A 14,089-nucleotide genomic window follows, 5' to 3' on the forward strand; every position below is an offset into this window, starting at 1 on the left:
GGAGGGCTGGCCTGCCGCGAAGGCGTCTGGGAAATGGAGTTCCCTGGAAAGCACAGCCCGGGGCCTGTCGGGAGGTCAGCAGCGCCTGCGCGGGCGCAGCCCCGCCTCAGGGCAGAGGATGCGCGCGCAGCACCGTCCGTCCCAGCGGAAGTTTCCTCGGGGCAACTGAGGTGAGTCTCCGTCCCCGCGGTGGACCCGAGGTTTGGCGGCGGATATTTGGTCTCCACTCCGCTCACCGAGTCCAGAGGTGAGGAGAAGGCGAGGCTTAGCAGGGGGAGGTCTCCTGATGCCCCATCCTCACTCTGGTCGTGGTGCTTGTGACGTCAGCACGAGCCTTTGTGGGAGGTGGAACGCCCGGGGGCGCGGTGTGGGATGAGAGGAACTTCTGGTCGCCGGCGAAATTGGCCTGTCCTAACGGTCCCAAAACCCTTTTGGTTCTTGGTGTCGGGCGTGGCTACGACTGAGACAGGCGGAGCTAATGGGGAAATTGACCGACGCCCCGCCTTAGCATCACGTCATTCCTGGTTTCTGCTTAGGGCGGAGCCGAGGCAAGTCACGGTCACCTAAACCAACTGCGCCCAGGTGGAGTCTAGCCTTTAGCTCTTTTATTGTGCTAGTCTTACAACTTTCCAGGAGGGACACAATACTTAACACATAGCAGATGTTCAGAAAATATTTGTCGAATAAAATAAGTGGATGAATGAATTTCAAAGACTGGCCGGAGTGTTGGAGCCTTCGGTTTTAGTCCTGAACTAGCTATGTGACCTTTTGGACAGGTGACTTAAGCACTCTGAGACCCCTCTTTCTTCCATCCATATTTATTGAGCGTTTACTATAGCACTATCTCTAAACTATTAAATAGTTAGTTGCTCATCGGTTTATTATCTTGTCTCCCCCACCCCCCTATTTGTTTCCTTTGCTGCTGTATCCCCAGTGGTTGGCACATCTTAACAAGTTCAATAAATAATTATTGAACGAATGCATGAAATTAGCACATTCTGGCTATTTGGCCAATGCTCAATAAACATTAACCGTTATCTTTCACTTACACGTGAAGTAAACCTGAGTCAGACTGTCCACCTTTATTCACTTACAGGACACTGTTAAGATGGAGTTTCCAGACCAGTGAATCTGAGTGCCAGACTGTGACCCCATAAAGGTACCGTTTCTTTGGGCACGTGACCCTTAAGCCCCATTCCCCACCATCAGCCTGCTACTGCTGCATCTTCTCTGTGTTTCTGCTCTCAAACCTCAGTCCCAGGAGGACTGTTATCGTGAGCATGACAGGGTCACTGGGTTAGGCGCTCGCCCCATCCCGGAGGCCATCTGTATACAAAGGTGCACTTGGCACCTGGGGAAATTCTGCTTAAAGCAAAGCCAGTTAAAACTGGCACAGATTTTCAAATTTTCGTTGACATAAGTAATCTAGCAAAGTCTCAGTGTGTGACTCAGACTAGGCTAGACTGTGCTGCAGTAACAGCCACTGAACCTCAGTGGCTTAACCAAACACAAGTTTCTCACTAGTACAAAGTCTGGAACGACCCTTCAGGGTAGCCATCCTCTAGGCAATCTTGATCTTATGGCTCCATCGACACAAGGGCTTCAGGTTTGTCGTGGCCCAAAGGAGAAAGAAGACGTGGTGGTGACTCCTCTAGCTTGACAAAACAGCTTAGCAGTATTTATACCTTTGAGAAGCTAGAGCTAGCCATTTCAGTATTATTACCCGAACAACAGATTCTTAAGTTACACGGCCGATCAGAATTACAGACTTCTTAGAGGCTTAGGGATATCTGACGGCAGTCTATGCAGTCAGATGTATTACACAACTGCTTTGTGAGAAATAACAAAAGGATAGTTTACACCACAGTGTGGTTTCTTTTCTTCTACAGGCCAAGGGGAAGAGGGATGCTTTTCTCTGGCTGAGATTCCTTTCACTAGCTGTTTGGACAGCCTCTGTTTTTCAAGGGCGGTGCCGGAATTGCATAAAGCAGCACCGAGAGGAAGTGGAGAGGCCCAAGAGGCTCAGAACTTAGGATATGGAAAGAGAAAAGGGAAAAAAAGCAATATTAGCAAATAGAATATAATAAGTGGGGTACCGGGCATGATATAGTAATAACAACCACTGACACAAAAGGCTTTCCATGAGCCAGGCCCTGCTCGCAGCACTTAACTATAAATATTCATTTAGGCCTCACAACCACTCTGTCAAGTGGATGCTGTTAGAAAGCCCATTTCACTCTCGGGCAAGCTGAGGCACGGAGAGGCCAGGTAAGGTGCACAGCATGTAGCAGATCTAGAATTGAAATCCAGGCAGCCCAGGACCAGACCCTTTGATTTTAAGGACTCTACCGTTTTGTGATTGCAATGGAGACCAACCTTTACAGCAAATAAAGGCAAAGGGTTTGATTATGCTAAGCTAGACACAGAAAGATAAACGTCGCATTATCTCTCTCACTTATATGTATAGAATCTAAAAAACAGGTCGATTCCATAGTAGCAGAGAGTTGAACAGTGGTTACCAGAGGCCGTGGGGGAAAGGGGGGAAAGACATTGATCGAAGGGTGCACATGTCCAGTTATGAGATGAATACGTTTTGGAGACCTAAGCTAAGGCCCGTCAACTATAGTAAGTAATACTGTATTGTATACTTGAAATTTGCTAAGAAAGTAGATCTCAAAGCTTTCACCACACAAAAAAATGGTAGGTATGGGAGGCGACAGATTTGATAATTAGTTTGATTGTGGTACTCATTTTATGACATATACATATATCAAAACGTTACATGCACCTTAAATGTATACAATTTTTATTTATCAAAAACAAACATAAAAAGAGAACTTTCTCTTACAAGGTGAAATGAAGCCACGAGCACAAGTTTATTTCAATTTCTGTTTTGATAGTCCAGCTTATGATTGGTTGTGTACACTAAGTCTTAGAATAAAGAGCAAATAAGATAATTTTTTTCTTTTGATATTGGAAATATATTCATCGAAGTGCCTATTGCACTGTCATCCTTGTTGATTTTCCCTTCACTTATTAACTAGTTTAATCCTCCTCTTATGGGCTAAACTGTGTCCCGTAAAAATTTGTATGTGGAGACCTAACCCCAAACTCCTCAGAATGTGATCATATTTGGACATAGGGCCTTTAAAGAGATAACAAAGTTAGAATGGGTTTGTTAAGGTGGGCCTGCTATAATCTGAATGTGTGGGTTCCTCCAACATTCATATGTCAAAATCCTAATGCCCAATGTGATGGCATTAGCAGGTGGGGCCTTTGGGAGGTGATTAGGTCGTGAGGGTGGGGCCTCATGAATAATTAATGCTCTTATAAAAGAGACCCCAGAGAGCTCCCTAGCCTCTTCCACTACATGAGTACACAGAGAAGTTGTCAGTTTGTACCCCAAGAGAAAGCCTTTGCCAGAAGCCAACCGCGGTGGCACCTCGATCTTGGACTTTTCCATCTCCAGAGCTGTGAGAAATAAGTTTCTGTTGTTTATAAGCCACCTGGTCCGTGGCATTTTGTTACAGCACCCCAAACAGACTAAGACAGGGTCCTAATCCAATATGACTGGTGTCCCGATAAGAAGAAATTAAGACACAGACAGAGGGATGACCACGTGAGGACACAGTGAGAAGGCAGCCATCTGCAAGCCAAGGAGAGAGGCCTCAGAAGAAGCCAAACTTGCTGATGCCTTTATCTCAAACTTCTAGCTTCTAATATTGTGAGAAAAATAAATGCATATTGTTTAAGCCACCTAGTCTCTGGCATTTAGTATGGCGGCCCAAGCAAACAAGTAGGCCTGCCATATCTTCATTTGTCATAGGCTCTATGTGGATTTGGGTTTTGATTTTTAAGGTATTAGGAAATATTTCAGAGATGCACAAGGGTTAGAATATAATGTGATGAATACCCACTACCTCAGGATAGTCAGGATAGGATCGGCTATGCTACACTGACAAATAAACCCTGGGATCTCAGTGGCTCAGTATAGCATAAGTTTATTTGCCAATCATGAGATTCCGATGTGAACCAGTCATCCCTCCGTCATCTCGTAGCTGTGCCACCTGGCGTACGTGGCCTCCAGGGCCATCCCTGCAAGGAAGTGGAGGATGGAGGAGGTACTCTGGCTCTTAACTGCCTCAGCTGGAAAATTACTTCCATTCATACCCCATTGGCCAGAACTAGTCATGTGGCCCCAATCTAACCGCAAGGGACCCTGGGAAGTATAGGGGAGCATGTGGCTATTCAGTGAGCATCAACCGTCATCTCCCTAATCCCCATTATGTGGTTCAAGAAATAAATATCACGATTTGCAACGACATGGATGGACCTAGAGGTTATTATACTGAGTAAAATAAGTTAAAAAGATAAATACCATATGATTTCACTTATATGTGGAATCTAAGGAACAAAAAGAACAAACTAATCAAAATAGACTCAAAAATATAGTGGACAATTTGGTGACGGACAGAAGGGAGGGGGAGTTGGAGGGCTGGGAGAATGAGGTGAAAGGTTAAAGAAGTACAAATTAGTAGCTGATGGATGATAATGGAGATGGGGAGCATGGCACAGGAACGCAGTTAGCATTAATATGATGGCTAAGTGGAGGCCCAGGGGAGGGAAGGAGCAGTTGGGATTGTTTTATGAACTATATAGACATCTAACCGATATATTGTATACTTGAAACTATTAAAAAAAAATAAAAAAGCATAGAGGATAAAATTGTCACATTTGAGATTGATATTGTAATTGATATTCATATTAGTAACCATGGGTCTTCAATAAAGGTGAACTAATGATTTCAAAAAGAAAGAAATGACCACAGATGCTGTCGAAGACCCTCTGGGTGCCTGTGATTGGAGCGGCTCTCCAGCATAATTTTCATTGACCTCGAGGCGTTCTCGTATCTTTTGTGAGCTTTGTACCTTTGTTCTGCTTCCTTCCTGTCCTGGGCCATTAGGGAGAGACAGAGAGCTAGAGGCTGGATGCAGTGGGCGGGGGAACTCTTTTTAGCAGCTTCCGGAGAGAGTGTAATCTGGGAGTGATCACTTTCCTCGGCAATGTATTAAGCTTCTCCTCCCACTTCCTGTTCTCTCCAGCCCCTACTTCTGTTTTCTAGCATGGTCACCTTCTGTCCAGATTGTGGCAAGAGTATCAAAGCAGCATTCAAGTTTTGTCCCTACTGTGGGAAGTCTCTGCCTGGCGAGGAGCATGTGGGGTCCCAGACCTTTGTCAGACCACTTTCGTCATCCTTCCGAGGTAAGGACCAGGGCCTTGATCACTCTGTACCCAGTTTGTCAATCTCATGGCTTTCGAGTTGACAGCTTACATATTTCTGACTACAGCCTGGACTCCCCCCGAAATCCAGATTCATACATCAGACTGCCCGCTTGACATCTATTGGATGTCCCATACATGTCTCCACTGCCCAGGACTGAGCTTCCCATGTGACTGCCCCCGCATCTGTCCGTCCACGGGTTTTCCCCATCGTGGTAAACGGCAGTTCTCGCGCTTGACCGTGGGGTCATCCTGCGACCTCTCACCGCACCCCTCAACTCGAACACTCTAGCATGTCTTGTCAGCCCTCCGTTTAAAATCAGTGTCAAATCAGACCACTTCCTGCCACCTCCTCTGCCACCACCCTGGTCCATCCCACCTTCACCTGTCACCAGAATTGTTGCAGAATCCTCCCCCTGGTCTCCCCGCTGCTGCTCCATCCCCTATGGGTGTCTTCACCCAGCAACCCAAAAGACTCTGTTAAAACAAAGTCACACCTGTCATTCCTCTGCTCACCATCTTGCCAGGTCAGGCCCCACGCGATTGGGTCCCCGTTGTCTCTCAGAGCTCACCTTACCTTGTTGCCACTGCTTATGTGGCTCCAGCCACCCAGGCCCCCTCACTCTTCCTCCACACCTCAGGAGTGCCTGGGCCTCTGAGCCATCGCACATGCTGTTCTCTCTCGCTGGGTGTTTCTCCCTCATCTGGCGCGTGATCCACTCTTCCATTTCCTTCAGGTCTTTATTCAGTTGTCACCTTCTCAGCAAGGCCCTCCCTGACATCTCTGATTGAATTCACATCATCCCTACATGTGACAGTCCCTGTCCCCTGCTCCTGCTTTATATTGCCTTTTGGTACTTGCCAGCAGTAAATGCAGTATTTTACTTATTTATGATGTTTTTCATCTCCAAAAGGCCAGAAATTTACTATGGTTTGTAGGCTGTGTTGATTGTGGTTTGTAACCTGCTGTGAGCACAGCACCCAGGATTGTTCCAGACACAGAGTTGGGTGCTGAGAAATCTTATTGATCGACTGACTAACTGAACAAGACATCATCAGGCATGGGTCCTTGCCAATGGCAAGGACAAGCACAGATCCTACATTGATAGATCAAAATGTGTTAACTCATCTGAAACCCACAAAAGAAAGTTGGGATACATAGCAGGAAGTTCAGCAACACTTATTTTATCATTTGGGATTGTGTCTGGCTACAGGTAACAGAAAACACTACTCATGCTAAAGGTTTTAAACAAATGGGTTTATATTTCTTACTAACAAAGTCCGGAGGGGACACTCCAATATAGGGATAGTGTCCCCATGATGCCCTAAGGGACCCAGACTCCTCCTGTCTTTCCACTAAGTCATCCTCAGTATATGCTTTCTGTTCTCATGCTTATTGCGTTGAATTTTCAAGATGGCTTCTCCATCTCCAGTGTCGCATCTCCATCCCAGGCAGATGCCAAGAGAATTTGCCTTGGCCTGAGTTCAGCGTCTGAGTTTAACTCCAGTCTTTCCTAATGCCATCCTAGGGCCAGTTCATTATTTACTCACTCAGTCATCGGCAACAAACATATATGGAGTACCTGTTCTGCGCTTGGTGCTGTGTAGTAACAGATGAGATGGACCCGGTTTCTGGTCTCAGAGCTTTTGGAGCCCAGTAGGGCAAACAGACATTGACTAAGCAGTTGCCTGTAGAGTTCGCGGTAGCAAAGGGAAGTGGATGGTCCACAGAACACGTAAGGGACATATGTTCTGTGGACATCAGGGAAGGCTGCCCGAGGTGGGTAATATTTGAGCTGAGACCTGGGAATGATAAAAGTTAGCCAAGTGAAGAGTAGGGGACGACGTGAGGGGATCAGAACAAGCGTTCCTTCCTCATACCATTGGGGCATGGTATGAGGAAGGCCGTGAGGTGGGAGGAGCCATGCGTATTGGAGAAATATAGGAGGACATCCCGATGGGGACAGAGAGGCGGGGCCTTGGAGATCATGGGAAGGGTGTCCAGTGATCACTGACGTACCGCGCAGCTCTAGGAGCGTTTCTACCAAGTAGGAGACACAGCACGATCTGCATTTCGGAAAGACCTCTCTGGCTGCTATGTGTGGAAAGTAGATTAGAGGCATGGAAACCTGTTAGGCCGTTAACAGGAGCCTGGGGAATAACCACGCTGGTTGAGGTGGTGTCAGTTGAAAGACGACATCTGTTTTTTACATTATAGCAGACCAGCTGATAGGTAAAAGCCCTTTATGGTTCAGCATAGCACAAAATGCTAGATTAAATGTAAAGAATATCTTTTTTAAAAAAACATCGGGCTGCGTGGTAGAATAATAAGGGAATTCCATAGAAGTGAGAAATGATAAGAAATCACAGACCCACAGGGCCGAGCAAGTGCTGTTGGTCCCGGGCTGCTTGCTGGTCATTAGTGGCCTTTAGTCTGGGTCTTAATGGGGTAAAGGAAACAAAACTTAGGGCCCGATCAGCACAGGAGGTGTGAGTGGAAACCCGTAAAACCTGGGACTCTTCAGTCTGTAAGCTAGAACAAAAAATTGCCCCACTCAGAAAATTGGCGGAGACATTTGTCTGTCTCGGCCTCGGTTGTAGGTGAATAAAGGAAGAAGGTCTTCTCTGAGGATTCCTAACCAGGACCTCACATTCTCACCAGTTTGGGGCCAGAGTTCATGCTGAACTGTGTGTCCCCTCTCCCCGCCAAGAAAAAAAAAAGGCAGGAAAGTGTAAAATGATAAGGTGTGGGTGCCCCTCCCCAGCTGAGGCATATCTTTTTAGGAAATACACTTTAAAGACAGACCTCAGAGAATTTTGACTGCCACATGAGCTCCCAGGCAATCAACAGAGATACGTGGAAACAAACCACTGTCAGGAGAAATGACAAATCCAGAATCAGACCCGCATTGACCAGAGATCTTGGAATTAACAGACGAGACTGTGTACAGAACCCTTTTAATATATTTAAAGACCTAAAGGAAGAAATTGAACGTATAGTGAAGGAACAAAAATAGTTGGAAATGACACGGCACATTTGCAGAGGAACCAAGTAACACCTATGATGATCAAAAGAAATGTCACCATTTCATTCAGAAACTCATTGGATGGTTAAAACTGTAGACTAGACACAGCCGAAGGGTGAATAGTGAACTGGAAGACAGGTCTGAGGAAATTACCTAGAAGAGAGCACATAGTGTCAAAGTGATCGAAGATACAAAAGAGAGGCTAGACCCCTGGGAGAAAGAATAACTAAAGCAAAGGAATAGTTTGCTTAGATGCTTAGGTGATAAAAGCAGCAAGACTTGGCCGTGAGGGTCAAAAGGAAGAGAACGGTCAGAGTTTCTGGTTCAGCGGGTCCTGGAAAGGCCTTTGTCACGCCAGTCTGCATTGGTCTTCCTTTCTCTAGGCTCAAAGAAAGAGAGGGACACCAGTTCTGAAATCTCTCCCAAGAAAGTGAAGTGGTCCGGCTGTGTCACTTCTCCCTCATCATCCCTCTTCTCAAACTATGACAGTTCTGGGTCTGAAGATAACCTGAGTCCCCGTGAGAAGCCCAAAGGTAAGAGTTCGGATCCATCGGCCTGACTCTGGATGGTGAAAAGCCAGGTCATCTGACCATGCTTAGGGCCCGTTCCCCTGCTCAGGCATCACTTACACTTGCCTGGACCCTCACCCCAGCATCCTCCCCACCTCCCAGCCTCTAGACTCCTTCTCCAATCCATCTCTTCACAGCCGGGGCTGACCCCACCACTCCCTGCTCATAGCCCTCTACTGTCCCCATCGCCCCGCAGTGCACCCTCTTCAGCCTAGCATCTGCGACTCTCGGGTCTGGTTCCTGTTTTAGCTCTAACCACAGCCTCGTGCACAGAAAACTCACTTTTTGGAAATACTTTTTAGGGTCTTCAGCTTCTGGGCTTTGCCAAGTCCATGCCCTCGGCCCAGGGCGCTCTTACCTCCCTTTGCCTGGCACGCTGCCACTTTTCCTGTACTCGGGGTCAGGTCTCTAGGAAGCCTCTCCTGGGCCCGCAGGGTAGATCAAGGCCACCTCATCTCCCTCCAGAGCCTCTCTTTGTCCTCTTTGGGCACCCTCCGTGCCATTGCCACTCCCATTTAAGCACATGTCCCCCCAGGCTCCTTGTCCCTTTCTGCCCCACTTGCTGGACTGAGAGGCCTTCGGGGACAAGGACGAGGTACGCTCATCTGTGTGTGCCCCATGCCAGCCAGTGAGCGTGGGAGGCTTGACCGTGTGCGCCCATCTCCTTGCCACCGGACCCTCAGATCTGAAGTCGCAGCCCTCAGTGCCTCGTCTCTGTCCTTCGTCATTCTCCAGGCCCCACTGCCCCTTGCCGTTCTGTGCCGTGGGTGGATGGCGGGTGGGAGGAATGGAGTAGGTACCAGCTTTTCCTGTGTCCTTGTCTGTCTCCTTAACACCACCACCACATTCTCTTGCGGTCTGGACGCCCTTCAAGGACAAGGCCTCGGTCTAACAAATTTCTGGGCCCTTTTTATACTCAGCATAAGGCCAGATCCTGTTTTAGGATGCTTTTAGTTGAATGTCTGGAGACTTTTTGCCCCCCTGGCAAACTTCTACTCATCCAGCAAGACTGAACTCAAATGTCCCCTCCTCCAGGAAGCCTCCTCTGACTTCTCCAGTTTCTTTCTCATACTCTTCTGTACTGCCCTGTCTCAGACTCAGTTCTGACCAGCCATGTCCAGGTCCAACTTCGCCACCAAATTAGCGGCTCCCAAGAGAAGAGCCCGGGCCTGACTCATGGCTGGGTCCCCAGCTTTGTCACACAGGCCCTGACCCATGAAAGGTCCCAGGAAGCATTTGTTGGACACCTTATTCTGACCATCCTCCTGCAGGGTCCTGGAGCAGACCGTCAACGCCTAAAAGCAGCCCGCAGACAACCAAGCAAAGCCCTCAGACAACCAAGCAAAGCCCTCAGGCACTGAAGCGGAGCCGGGTGACCACCTCACTCCAGGCTTTACCCACAGGGACAGTGGTAATAGACAAGAGTGGGACTCACTGGAAGCTGGGACCCCTCCAGACCAGGGACAGCCAGGGCATTCTCTATGAAGGTACGCTCTGTCCACAGGTGGGCCGGTGCTGGGCAGGGCCCAGGGGAAGGGGAGGGGGACCCCTTTTGGAGAATGGAAATGGAAGCCATATCCCAGCCACAGACCTGCCTCATCACAGATTTCTCTTAGACTGGAGACTACAGACCTGTCCAACTGCAGGGGCTGGGCAGGTAGAGTAAATGGTTGAAGGAGGCTGGGAGTAAGGCAGTTGAGAGTGGTGGGGACTGTGGCCAACTGGGGGACACACTTTTCAGCTCCACCTACTGGTGTCATGTGGAAGTGCAGGCCCAGTGTGGCCGAATGATGAGGTAAATGATGATTCTGTCTACTCTGCAGAGACAGGATGGACAGTGCCCCCGTTTGGTTTGAATGTTGAGATTAATGATGTCACTCGCGCAAAGAAGATGTGAAAGGTTTATTGCCTGCGTAGTCGTTTCTGGGAGAGCAGGTCTAAACTACACTGAGAGCAGAGAAAGGCGCCTGACCTGGGTTTTTGTTGCGGTTGAGGGGCGGGGTCAGGGTGAGGGTTCACACACACGGGCCAGGGCCTCCTGTGGTTCGTCTCCCACCAGCACCAAAGGAAGGAGCCCCAGGCTTTCTCATCAGCTCATGCAGTTCTGGGGCGGGAGGGAGGAGGCAAGGCCAGGCTTAAAAGCCTTCAGAAGTCAGATGTCAAAAAACAGAGTCAGAGACTTTGTTAGAATGAGGAAAATAATAACTGCACTGAAAGTATTAACATTTACTGAATGCTTACTCAAGACCAGGCCCCCCGTTCTAAGCGCTTTATGTAGTTTGGGGAGGTTTGCAATCTTTTAATCGAGGAAAAAACTTATATAACATAAAATTCTGTTTTAAAGTGTGCAGTTTAGTGGGTCCACGTACATTCATATACCATCACCACTAATTCCAGAATATTTCCATCACCCCGAGAGGAAACCCCATGCCTTCTAGTGGGTTCCTCTCAGCCCCCCTCTTTCCAGCCTCAGGCTGCCATTGATCTGAGGCAGAGCTGAGGCGGTGATGCTCACACTGAGGAGCAGCTGCAGACACGTGAACCCTCGCTCGCCCACCCACCACTCCCCTCCTGTGCGCCCCAGTTCCTTACATACCCCGGACCAGTACCGGTCCACGGCCCAAGTGCTGGGGAACCCTGCTCTAATAGGTCCCATAGGCATCAGCACGCACTCACACTCATGCCATGATGCATTGCAGCGTGGGGCACAGAGCAGTCAGCAAGGGGCGAGGCACATGGGGCAGAGTATGGGGGAGACCAGAGCAACTCCCGGGGTCTTCTCCCCATAGAGCCACACAGGATGTGCAGCAAGGTGTGACAGTGTCTGAACTGTTGCCTGCCCGGGCCACAGGGTTTTCATCAGGGGCTGGTCACATGGGCACCCTCTGTCTGGAACTTACTGACATTCCAGACTCCCAGGAGGCAAGCAGTTCAGCAGGACAGTTTGGGCACAAGGAGCCCCTCTTACTAGGGAACGCCGGAGCCCTCCTGGGATTCAGGTTGGCCGACGTCAACCACGGGCTGCCTTGGGGGCAGGACAGCAGATTTGGCCTCTTTGTTAATAACCCATTTTGCATTAACAGAAGGTGGGGGCGGGTGGTTTGGGGGGGAAGGAACCTGTTTGAAAACAGGGAGGAGCAGGTCTTGAAAGCCTAGCATTTACTTGACCCTGAGCAGAAACCAGTGCTCATTTCTGGCAAGCTCGATGATGCTCACTTTGCCTATAGGTGACAGCTTCTCATTTTGTCCATCCACAGCTGAGCCCATCTCCGCCTGCGTGTCAAGTTCCCAGAAACAGAGATTCTCACTTAAACTAGTGAGTGGTGGCGGGGCAAGGGGGGCTGGGGGGGCACTGGGGCTTTGACCAATGCCCCATCGATTGCCAATCCCCGCTGTGGCCTGTGCCCACGAAGCAGCAGGCCTTGGGTGCAGCATATCTCCCTCTGGGCTGCGGGCTTTCTATAGGGGCTCTTCAAAAGCCGCCCTCAGTCCCACCCCGAGTCCTGCCTTCAATGCTTTCCGGCCGTGTGATCCGGGCATGCGCCCTCCCCTCTCAGGGCTGGCTTCCCGCATCTGTGAGATGGAGCCAGTCTGGACCCACTCACCCACCACCCGCCTGCCTTGTAGCATGTGTTTATTGAGCGTCTACTATAATACATCACTGAGCTGGGTGTCGGGGTCCAACAGAGAACCAATCAGATGGGGTCCCTGTGCTGAGAAGTCTGTGAACTCACGCCTGACCTTAGAATACAGGAAACGTGCACTTGAGGGGGGCCCAAGGGAAAAAATAAATTGAGAAAATGAGAGCAACCAGCCGAGCATGTTGCATCCTTCACTGAGCAGAGGAAGGGGAGGGCCTGCCCCAGCCCATTAAGGCAACAAACAACCTGGAAGTTGCCCACATCTCTTCTGCTCACACCCCATTGGCCAGAACTCATCATGTGGTCAGTCATTCCTCCCTGCAAGGGAGAGTGAGAAATGTAGTCTCTAGCTGAAGGCCACATGTCTAAGGAAAACTTACGGATCCTATCATAAAAGAAAGAAAAGGAACCTGGGCAGTAGGGGGCAACTTGAAGTCTCTGATACGTATTCTGGTGCAGCACCCTAGGGAATTTGATTCTGATATGCAGGATCGATGGAGAACCTGGGTTTTGCTGGTATTACCCTGGGGTAACACATGGCCAGTGATCACCTGGGAGCCCTCGTCTAAGAGATTCCAGTGTGACAGACTTCTCCCCCTCTGTCCCCAACTAGGACGCCAAGGATGGACGCTTGTTCAACGAGCAGAACTTCTTCCAGCGGGCTGCCAAGCCTTTGCAAGGTATTCCACAGGGAAGTAGGCAAGGGAAAGAGACTTGGGGGTTCCAGCTTGGTCAGAACAACTAGCTTCTCCCCGAAGGTGTGGGGAGAATAGGGATTAAATTAAAGGCCCAGATTTGCTCTGCTTACTCCTTGGGTCTCAGTGGACAGACCTGGGCTGAGGCCAGCTCTTACCAGCTCTTTTCTCTCTCTCCCTCTCCCTCTCTCCCTCTCTCCCTCTCTCATTTATTTATTTTTAATTCTTCAATGTCACCACATTCTTACCAGCTCTTAAGAGGCGAGTATTGAATTTTCAGAAATACTGCAAGTCAGTTGTTAAACATAGCCATTACTAAAATTAAATACATCAACTTACAGTTAAACAGATTCATTAACATGGGTAATAAATATTCAGAACTCATCACTTCCTAATTATTTGTTTACATTTCTGTTATCTGTACTCTTGAGGCTGTTTGCATCCATTCTCTCTGAATGGTGAAGACACCGCATAATGTGTAGTGGCGTTCTGCTACACATCAAGTTCTAACTCCGCATTCCGTGATATGTCAGTAGCTTGAACTTGACTGTGTCGGGAAGTATTTATACAACAGAAATTGGCAAACACTACAGATCAGGGCTGTTTTCTCCTGGACGGCCAGTTAAAATTTTATCAGCATACCACTGGATCTATATCATCTAACTCAGAGGTCCCCAACCTTTGTGGCACCAGGGACTGGCACTCCTCTGAGTAAGGCCTGAAGAGCTGAGGTGGAGCTGAGGTGGTGATGCTAGCGCTGGGGAGCGGCTGCAAATACAGATGAAGCTTCAGTTGTCCGTCTGCCGCTCACCTACTGTGTGGCCCAGTTCCTAACAGGCCATGGAGTGATACTGGTACCGCGGCCCAGGAGTTGGGGA

General features: G+C 48.9%; 1 protein-coding gene across 8 annotated transcripts in view; it reads left to right on the forward strand.

The window, feature by feature from the left end:
• The first annotated feature begins 37 nt into the window (after positions 1-37).
• The window catches only part of VRK3 (VRK serine/threonine kinase 3), a 31,514-nt gene continuing 17,462 nt past the window's right edge, over positions 38-14,089 (forward strand). For 4 of the 8 annotated variants that reach the window (XR_005656298.1, XR_005656299.1, XM_039878608.1 and 1 more), the window contains exons 1-7: positions 100-247; positions 1,097-1,159; positions 5,103-5,262; positions 8,690-8,839; positions 10,147-10,362; positions 12,133-12,191; positions 13,130-13,196. Coding sequence is in view for 6 of the 8 variants with exons in the window: in XM_039878608.1 (XP_039734542.1) it covers positions 5,124-5,262; positions 8,690-8,839; positions 10,147-10,362; positions 12,133-12,191; positions 13,130-13,196 (631 nt within the window). In the remaining 2 variants the exon portion in view is untranslated. Of the gene's footprint in view, positions 248-1,096; positions 1,160-5,102; positions 5,263-8,689; positions 8,840-10,146; positions 10,363-12,132; positions 12,192-13,129; positions 13,197-14,089 lie in introns of all 8 variants that reach the window. The other 4 variants (XM_039878611.1, XM_039878612.1, XM_039878610.1 and 1 more) reach the window with 4 other exon arrangements.

The sequence above is a fragment of the Pteropus medius genome, unplaced genomic scaffold (assembly GCF_902729225.1).
Source record: "Pteropus medius unplaced genomic scaffold, Ma_sr-lr_union100, whole genome shotgun sequence".
In the NCBI taxonomy this organism is placed as follows: Eukaryota; Metazoa; Chordata; class Mammalia; order Chiroptera; family Pteropodidae; genus Pteropus; species Pteropus medius.